At 42.9% G+C, this 9,947-nt stretch overlaps 1 protein-coding gene across 2 annotated transcripts in view; it reads left to right on the top strand.

Annotated features, from left to right (window-relative positions):
• The window catches only part of EED (embryonic ectoderm development), a 36,633-nt gene extending 27,051 nt beyond the window's left edge, over positions 1-9,582 (top strand). Inside the window, exons 9-14 of one of the 2 annotated variants that reach the window (XR_004371512.2) lie at positions 2,850-2,983; positions 6,856-6,961; positions 7,675-7,833; positions 8,293-8,366; positions 8,587-8,725; positions 9,251-9,337. Coding sequence is in view for 1 of the 2 variants with exons in the window: in XM_032764012.2 (XP_032619903.1) it covers positions 2,850-2,983; positions 6,856-6,961; positions 7,675-7,833; positions 8,293-8,366; positions 9,251-9,377 (600 nt within the window). In the remaining variant the exon portion in view is untranslated. Of the gene's footprint in view, positions 1-2,849; positions 2,984-6,855; positions 6,962-7,674; positions 7,834-8,292; positions 8,367-8,586; positions 8,726-9,250 lie in introns of both variants that reach the window. The other variant, XM_032764012.2, reaches the window with a different exon arrangement.
• The last annotated feature ends 365 nt before the right edge of the window (positions 9,583-9,947 follow it).

Genomic DNA, 9,947 nt, shown 5'->3' with positions numbered 1-9,947 from the left:
ACTTTCTGAAAGACTGCAAGCTTAAGAAAAAAACCAAGGAAAGACTAGGATAGAGATGGTTGTGAAAGCAGTTATGAATCTAGTATTCCCAGAAAATAAAAAGTGCAAGACTGGAGGGAAAGGAAACCATGAAAAGGAACAGGCTTGCCAAGAGAAAGGAATTGACTACCGAGAGAAGCACAGATCAGCAGGGATGATGACCTTAAAAAAAGCCTTCTCATTCTTTCATTGTATTTTATTTTACTTTTCCAAACTATATGAATAATAAAATTATATACATGTGCATCATATATGCTGGTCTGATGGTTACTAATGACTGCCGTTTCACATGTTGTGGTCCCCGCCACTCCCTGGGGTTGTGCACATGTGTGGTTCCAAGCTGCTCCCTGGCAGGGTTAATGCCCTGGAAACTGGCAGGCGTAGCCGACATGGGGGCGCTGAAGGCAGGGCAGGGGCTGACTGAGGTAGGGTCTGGCTGCAGGCAGTGGCAAGGGCTGTGGGGCTGTTGGAGACAAGGGGTTGTTGAGGTGGGCTGGCTTCAGGCAGGGGCCGCAAGGGGGCTGAGCAGGGCTTTGCCAGGCTGGAGACAGAGGAGTGGGGACTAGTGGCTTCAGGCAGTGGGGTGCAGCAGGGGTTGACTGGAGACAGGGCAGGGGTGCGGACTGGCAGAGTGTGCCAGAGCTGGTGCGGGCAGCAGTGTGTGGGGGCTGGCTGGGCTTTGGCAGGGCTGAGGGGTGTGTCGCAGGGATGGCGGAGAAGGGACAGGGTGTTTTGGCAGAGGTTGGCTGTGGGCACGGGGTGCATAGTGCTCAGGCAGGGGGCGGACTGGTGTGCGGCAGCTCATGGGAGTGCAGCAGAGGGCAGCTGGTAACCCAGCCCTTTAAGTGCCCCAACCCCCTTCTACTCGGGGACCTTTTAAAATAGCCGCAGGATCGGAAGGCGCTGGGGAAGCAAGAGGGAGGCGCGTGGCTCCGGCGGGCTATTTGGAAGGACGGCTGGTGGCGAGGCAGCTGGTAGCCCCAGACTTTTAAATTACCCCCCTCACTGCCCCAGGCTCAGGGGGGTATTTTAAAGGGCCAGAGCTCCAGACCGTTTAGAGAGCGCGGGCTTGCCGCGCTCTGGCGGAGCTCCAGAACGGTGATAATGAGAGCAGGGGCTTCCGCGCTCTGGCCGGAGCGCGGCAAGCCCCGCGTCTCGGCTCTCCTGGCCGGAGCGCCGACAAAGCCCCGCCGCCCCACTCGCATGGCTGGAAGCCCCGGCCGGAGCGCCGCAAAGCCCCGCCGCCCGGTTGGAGCTCTAGGCTGAGAGAGGGGGCCATGCGTGGCCGCCGCTCCCGCCGGGCGCTTCACTCAAAGGGGATGCGGGACCATGGCGCAGGGCCGCAAGCCTGGGGACGGAGGTGGTAAATTTAAAAAAAAAAAAAAAATTAAAAAGGTGCCTAAGGTGCGGGGCCGCTTAGCGCGGGGTCCAATTGCTGGCAGCACGGCGTCGTTTGAACAGGAAGCGAATGAACCCGCACCTTCCGTCCCCTTCCCACAACCCACAGCGACAAAAGGGTACGAGGTGCTCTGTGGGATAGCTGACCACAATGCACCACTCACAACAGCGCTGCAACTGGTGCAAGTGTGGACACATTGCAGCGCTGGTCACTGTCAGTGTGAACACACTGCAGCGCTGGTCGTACACAGCTGTACGAGCACAGCTGTAACTACCAGCGCTGCAAAACTGCCAGTGTAGCCACAGCCTTAGTGTTGACAGACTTTGTACAAGTGAGCTTTAAGGATTAGTAGAACAAAAAACGTGGTGCTTTCATCCACAAGAGAATATAGTCACACTTACCACAATTCTTGTTTTGGCCTACAGTAGTATACAATTAATTCAGTACTATTTCTTTAGTAATTAAAAACTTGACACAAATTTCACATTCAACATAGTTTACATCTAAGATGAGCTTTCAGTACTGCCCTGGCCTCATATATCTTAGCCAAATTGTACACATAACACAAAGGAAAGCAACAAAAAATATGAAAGGAGAGGAATGGATAAGGAAGGAAAAGCCTTACATAAATAAGGGAAACAGTGACTTAAGTTTGTTATGCCTGATTATTTATGGCTCTGTTTATGTACAGATATTCAAATTTTATTGGTATGTAACAAATACCTAGATAGAATATTCTGTGGTAGAAACAATAATTTGTCTTTGGTCTTTCTTCAAATAGAAACATCCGTATTGCCATAATGAATCAGATAAGCAGTTGTTCTAGCCCAGAAATGTTGCTGATATTGGCTGATACTAGATAACTTCAGAAGAAGATGTGAGAAATCACATAATGGACAATTAAGGAATAATCTGCCCATATAAAAACGTTTTCTTAATGTCTGCCACTTGCTGTCTTATGCTGTGAAGTATAAGGGTTTATATCCTTTTAAAACAGCTTTTTGTTCTGTATATTGCAATGGTGGATGGCCATCATTTGTGTCCAATCCTTTTCTAAATTCTACTATAGTCTTTGCCTCAATTAAATCATGTGGCAGTGAATTCCACAGATTCTATTTTGGGGAAAATGCTAGTCTTCAATTTGTTGTCTTTCAGCTTCATTGAATGTTCTCTTGTTTTTGCATTCAAGAGAGTAAAATAGGCGTGCCAAGATATATCTTTTACAGGAAGCAGGCTTAAGTTATATTTAATCATTTTCTAACTTGAAATATGCTTATTTAGCTTGCTCTCTAGACTGAAAATAAGACTTGAACGTATTATGTGCCTAGTGTAAATAAAGAAGAAAATAGAATCAGTGTGTTACTATGCTGAAACTTAACATTGAGAGCTTAAGAGGACTCTTTTTGTGTAGGATTATGACCTTCTTGGTGAGAAAATAATGTCCTGTGGTATGGATCACTCTCTGAAACTCTGGAGAATCAATTCAAAGAGAATGATGAATGCCATTAAGGAGTCATATGAGTACAATCCAAACAAAACCAACAGGTAAACACAATCTTGATATCTATTCTTGGATATATCTACTAACTCCTAAATCTTCTCACCAAGGGCGGATATCAGCTCCTGCTGTAATGAGGGAGTTTTTCCGTTGACTTGGGAATTGTGGGTCCCTAAATTGCTCTGGAAGAAGGCTTCTCTACTGATATGTGGTGGCAATAGTGTTCAGTTTAATTACAGGTCCTGACACTTTATTTAAATAGTCTGACTTCTTCCGTTTATGCGTAACTATAAGGTATTTGGAATTGGTATTTTAATACAGTTCTAATTTCTGAAGCATCTAGATAAATATGTATCAGCAGCCTTCCCTGTCCCCTCAAAGGATCATAGTAGGGTAACAAATACACATCAGAATTGACTAGATCACAGTAAATGGTTTCTTAAATTTGAAAAAGTGAAAATAATACAAGTTATTGTAATCAGTAGTTTATTTAGGGGATATAGGGGAAAAAATGCTTACACAGTTAAAATGACACTTGACATTTTCAATTCTCCAGTGACCTAATCTCTCAGAAATATGTTGATCTGAAAAGACAGTTACCTTTCAGTTACACTACTAGCAAAACTTGTCCTTAATATTAAAGGAAACCAACTCATGTAATTACCTGTTTGTACTAATCCTAGTGTTGAGTAGCCTCGAATTTGTGAAGTAAAATGAGAAGGATCTAAAACATACTAAACACATTTTACAATGGGACTAATATTAGAACTGTGCCGCCTACTTAATGTTACCAAATCTTAAATAGCACTTCAAACAAAACAAGATCCTTAGTGTGTTCTTACACATACCTTGTCAAAACATTTTAGATTTTGCTTCAAGAGTGTTGGGGGCTGAAAGAATCCCAGAAGTTGCTTCTGTTTTAACACGACTTGAAGTGTTTGACAAAGGGAATGCTGAATTCCTTCAGAGCTAACATTTTGTCTTCCCAGTGCCTTCAGCTGTTCCCGTCCTCTCCCACCTCCCCACACATATGTTGGGACCTCAACTATTTTACTGATGATAGTCTTGTAGTATTTACCTGTAACTTTAACACTCTTGTGGCCAAGATGGAATCTGCTCTGCAGGCAGCTCTGGCCAAGAGAAAATGAGTGCAGGAATAATCCCTTCCACCCCAGGGGCACCTGTTCCAACCCCCCCAAGAGGGAACACACCCACCCACAGGAGAAGTACAGTGGATATAAGAAAAGGGAAATATTTATTTATGGAGGGATGAGAGGAGAAAAACAACAAGGGGAAATACGGGAGAGAGGGGGCATTAAAACAGGGTTGCATCCAAACCAAGGCCCCACAGGCCCAGTGGTAATACAGTCTGGAAGAGCAGACACTGATCACTGTGTCTGCACACACAGTTCAGGAGTCCTGAGCAAAGTTCCAGTCCAGTGCGGAGTCTTGGGTGCTCCTGGTTGTCTTTGGCGCCAGTGAACTTTGATAAGAAAAGAAGAACCGTACTGGGTCAGACCAAAGGTCCATCTTGCCCAGTATCCTGTCTTATTCTCTATCCCCTTTTTAATGATTCCTAACATCCTGTTTGCTTTTTTGATCGCCTCTGCACACTGTGTGGACATCTTCAGAGAACTATCCATGATGAAGCCAAGATCTTTTTCCGGATTTGTTGTAGCTAAATTAGCCCCCATCATATTGTATGTATAGTTGGGGTTATTTTTTCCGATGTGTATTACTTTACATTTATCTACATTAAATTTCATTTGCCATTTTATTGCCAATCACTTAGGTTTGTGAGATCTGTTTGAATCTTCACAGCTGCTTTGGTCTTATTATCTTGAGCAGTTCGTATTGAACTTTGCCACCGCACGTTTACCGCCTTTTCTCCAGATCATTTATGAATAAGTTGAATAGGATTGGTCCTAGGACTGACCTTGGGGAACACCACTAGTTAGTTACCCCTCTACCATTCTGAAATTACCATTAATTCACTACCCTTTTTCCCTGTCTTTTAATCAGTTCTCATCCATGAAAGGACCTTCCCTTTTATCCCATGAAACATTAATTTACTTAAGAGCCTTTGGTGAGGGACCTTGTCAAAGGCTTTCTGGAATCTAAATACACTATGTGCCACTGATCCCCCTTGTCCACAATGTTGTTTGAACCCTTCAAAGAACTCTAATAGATTAGTATGACACAATTTCCTTTAGAGAAACCATGTTTAACTTTTTGCCAACAATTTATGTTCTCTATGTGTCTGACAATTTTCTTCTTTACTATTGTTTCAACTAATTTACCCGGGACTGACGTTAGGCTTACCGGTCTATAATTGCTGGGATCACCTCTAGAGCCCTTTTTAAATATTGGCGTTACTTTAGCTATCTTCCAGTCGTTGGTACAGAAACCGATTTAAGGGAACAGGTTAAAAACGGTAGTGAATAGTTCTGCAACTCATATCTGAGTTTTTTCAGAACCCTTGGGTGAATGCATCTGGTCCCGGTGCCTTATTAATGTTAAGTTTATCAATTAATTCCGAAACCATTCTCTAGTGACACTTCAATCTGTAACAGTTCCTCAGATTGTCACCTACAAAAGCCAGCTCAGGTTGGGAACTCCCTAACATCTCAGCCATGAAGATGAAACAAAGAATTCATTTTGTTTCTTCCGCAATGACTTTATCGTCTTTAAGCGCTCTTTTGTTCTTGATCATCTAGGGGGCCCCATTGGCTGTTTAGCAGGCTTCCTGCTTCTGTGCAACTTAAAAAACATTTTTTTATTACCTTTTGGAGTTTTGGCTAGCCGTTCTCAAACTCCTCTTTGGCTTTTCTATTGCACTTTTCCACTTAATTTGGCCGTGTTTATGCTCCTTTCTGTTTACCTCGCTAGGTATTTGACTTCCACTTTTTAAAGGAAGTCTTTTTATCTCTCTCACTGCTTCTTTTACATGGTTGTTAAGCCACGGTGGCTCTCTTCTAGTTTTTACTGTGTTTCTTAATTTGGAGTATACATTGAACTTGAGCCTCTTTATGGTGTTTTTAAAAAGCGCCCATGCAGCTTGCAGGGATTTCACTTTAGTCACTATACCTTTTAATTTCTGTTCAACTAACCCCCTCATTTTTGCATAGTTCCCCTTTTTTGAAATTAAATGCCACAATGTTGGGCTGTTGAGATGTTCTTCCCACTGCAGGGATGTTAAATGTTGTTATATTATGGTCACTATTTCCAAGCGGTCTTGTTGTTATTACTTCTTGGACCAGCTGCTGGGCTCCACTCAGGACTAAATCTAGAGTTGCTTCTCCCCTTGTGGGTTCCCATACCAGCTGCTCCAAGAAACTCCTCTGGTGCCCTCTTCTGCCACTCTCTGCAAAGCCACACAGAGCGACCACCTCCCCACTTAACTAACGAGCAGTCTCCCTCCTTGTTCCCAATGCAGTCACAAGCCCCAGAACACTCAGCCCCATGCAGCTCTGGGTAGCAGTGATCCTGGGTCTAGCTCCGGCCTGTCCTTCTCAGGTGATTCCTCCCTGGCACCGTGCTCCTGCCCTGGGGTGTCTGCGATCAGCTGCCCTGCCCCTCCCAGGCTTCAAGCAGGTTCTCTCTGCTTCCTTTGCAAGGGCCTGCCAGCTGCCTCTCTCTCTCCCTGAAGATCCAGTGCTGCCCCCTGGAGTTTCCTCCTCTTTTTTCTTACTCTCCCCTCCCCCCAGGAAGAAGATTTGAAGGGGCCATGCTCTCTAAACCCCAAAGGGGTTTACATACCTTACAGATAAGTTTCTGAAATGTACACCTCAAAGTATTAGACACAATAGAAAAAGGTTCTACTGACGATTATAAATTAACATTTTAGTGTGTTAAATTTTTTCCCCCAAGTTCCTCTTTTTGCCCTTCTTGATATGACTGATTGGTTTTTATCCCACAGGCCTTTTATTTCTCAGAAAATTCACTTTCCTGACTTTTCCACCAGAGATATACATAGGAACTATGTTGACTGTGTACGATGGTTAGGAGATCTAATACTTTCCAAGGTAAAGTGTCTACTGTTTAGCCATATTGTTCAAGGTTATTTGCTTACATGCAGGGCCTTAATCAATAGTTTTTGGGTGAGAGTGGAGTAGAATGGGGTGTCTTTCTGCTGCTTTGATTAATTGGCCGGAAATATTTGTGCCATGCAGGGTGATTTTTTTTCTAAGTAGATTGTGAGTTTAACTAATTGGGTTTGGGTATATAAGCATCTTACGTTAAAAATCTAGCTACATTCTTCTAGCAATCAAAGCTCTAGTAAAAGTATATCAGAACTGAAAAGCCAGGATTCGGGTGGAATGTTCATTAGAGAAAAGCAAGACTGTTCATTTCTGGGAGCTCACATAGAGCTTGCAACAAAAAGGAGAAATGAAATAGGTGCACTAAATTGGAAAGTCTACATCATGGAATGACTTTGATTTGTGTTGAAACATTGATAATGTTTGCTCTGCAAATATTGGGCTAAGACTCTGTCTACTTTGAGACTTAGCTCATTTCTAGCAAGAAACATGTTTGGAACATTACTAAAATTCTTCAAATTTGCATGACAGAACTAAACCTCCGTTTTATGTTTGTATTGTCCAAGTGCACTTTTTCTTTTTTATGTACTTGAGGGTAATTGTTCAAGGAGAAGTTTGGATAAAATTATAGTTTAAAAAAGCGTGGGTCGTGTTTATGGGTTTTTCCCCCCAAGTGATTTTTCTTATTCTCCCCATAGTCTTGTGAAAATGCTATTGTGTGCTGGAAACCTGGCAAAATGGAGGATGATATAGATAAAATCAAGCCCAGTGAGTCAAATGTGACTATACTAGGGCGATTTGATTACAGTCAGTGTGATATCTGGTATATGAGGTTTTCAATGGACTTCTGGCAAAAGGTAAGAGTGAGCTTCGCACTTTTTGCTATATTTGAAGAAGATCCCAGTTTCAGAAGCTGAAACTCTTTCCCAGTTACATATTTAGCTGCCTTAAGGGTATATTAAGAAAAGTTTTCAGCTTGCATGAGCTGATGTGATGGGAGGCAACATGGTCTGGAGCAAGGAGCTTAGTACTGGCAGTCAGGAACACTAGACTTCAATCCTGACTCTCCATTGGTGGCATTGGGGAAAAAATATTCAATCTTTCATCTCCATTTAACTGATGAGGACACTGAGGCAAATACATAAGACACATGAGTGTAGTGCGGATCCATGGTTTTATAGTGATATGAGTATGTGAAGTGTGTGTGTGTGTGTGTGTGTGTGTTAAATGTTATCAGTCCTGCAGGCTTTAGGAAGTCTGACTTCCGTTCTTTGATACCATATTTTAAAGTATCTATATTCTCTCTTGTTTCAAAGATGCTTGCATTGGGCAATCAAGTTGGCAAACTTTATGTTTGGGATTTGGAAATAGAAGATCCTCATAAGGCTAAGTGAGTATATCTAAGTTTCTAAACTCCCCTAGATTCCTTTGTCATACTGAGACATGGAGTTGGGGCACTTTCCTTCTTTACCCGACTCATACTCTTCAGTGGTGGTAGGGCACTTTCCTTTCTACTTTACCCATAACACACAGCCACACCTTCCATTCTAACTTGTACGGTGAATGAACATTTTGACCCTGTAAAGTTAACGTTATTATTTGTATTACAGTAGCGCCCAGAGGCCCCAGTCGGGTTAGGGCCACGTTGTGCTGGGCACTGTATGTAGATACATAAAAGTCCCTGCCTCGAAGAGCTTACAGAGTAATTAGGAGGAAAGTTTACAAAGTAATTGAGAGGAGACTTACCAGGTGGGTGTGGCGCACAATGGAAGGGGGAGGGGACAGGACTAGGGTAATAGTAGTAGAAATGTAGTTACATAGGCTGGCTACGTGCATAATTTGGAGGGGCTTGTATTATGACTTTCCAGTTGACCACCTGTGCGTGGCCAGGTGACCTACTGAAGAGTCATATGTGAGGTCTTCCTGGAGATCTTGCTATCTTTCATCACCCAATTACAATGCTGTATTCCTAAGTTGTATTACAATAACCTACCTAAGATGATCCACTTTCAGTAGAGCTTTATGAGAATTGACCTTGGGTGGAGGAAGAAATTGCAAAGAGAGAGAATTTAATTTCCTGTGGGTTCCAGCAGCTAAACGAGGAGTACAGAATACACTAAGGGCCCAGCCTTGCCAACCTTTCCTTTGTGAATGGGGTTCCACTGGTGTCAGTCAGATAACGTGCTAAAGTTCTGATCCAGCAAAGCCCTTACTCACAAATATAATAGAAAATGCAGACTTAACATTGCAACTAAATTATTTCTTTATTTGTAGATGTACGACACTTACCCATCCTAAATGTGCTGCTGCCATTCGACAAACCAGTTTTAGCAGGGATAGCAGTATCCTTATAGCTGTTTGTGATGATGCCAGTATCTGGCGCTGGGACCGACAACGATAAATTACTTTTTTTAATTAAAAGTAGAAAATACATTGTTGGTTTACAGTATAACCTGTTAATTAGCTTCTACTGTAGTTGCATTTACAATAGTTTTTCCCAGTGTTCAGTTGTCTGGAGCTGAACTTAGTGATGTTTACATTCTTTGTACTGTTGTCCTGCTCAGACTCTGCCGCTTTCATTAATAAAAAATATTTTTGTAAATCTTTATTCATTGTCCACTTCAATTATTAACCCAAAATGAATTTCATGATTTAACTGTGACTTGTAATGTTTTATATTGTATATATGTAACCCTTCTGCCCCTCTGAATTTGGCAGCAACAAGGGCCGGGTTCAGTATCCAGGGGTTCTGTTTCAATAACACAATGCCAAACCAGCTCGAGCCTCCACCCAGTGACCTGGGAAAATCTTACACACACCCCTAGGTGCCTCAAAGAGGCAATGTTTCCCCTTTCGCAAGCCACAGAGTTCGGTGAGCAGAAAAAGTTTAATTACATGAGATAAACACAAGCACTAAATTGGGAAACACCTCAACTAGAGTTCCTAGACCACACCGCGCACAAAGACCCAC

Source organism: Chelonoidis abingdonii, chromosome 1, assembly GCF_003597395.2.
Source record: "Chelonoidis abingdonii isolate Lonesome George chromosome 1, CheloAbing_2.0, whole genome shotgun sequence".
Lineage (NCBI taxonomy): Eukaryota > Metazoa > Chordata > Testudines > Testudinidae > Chelonoidis > Chelonoidis abingdonii.
This window is presented reverse-complemented; position numbering and strand designations above follow the sequence as displayed.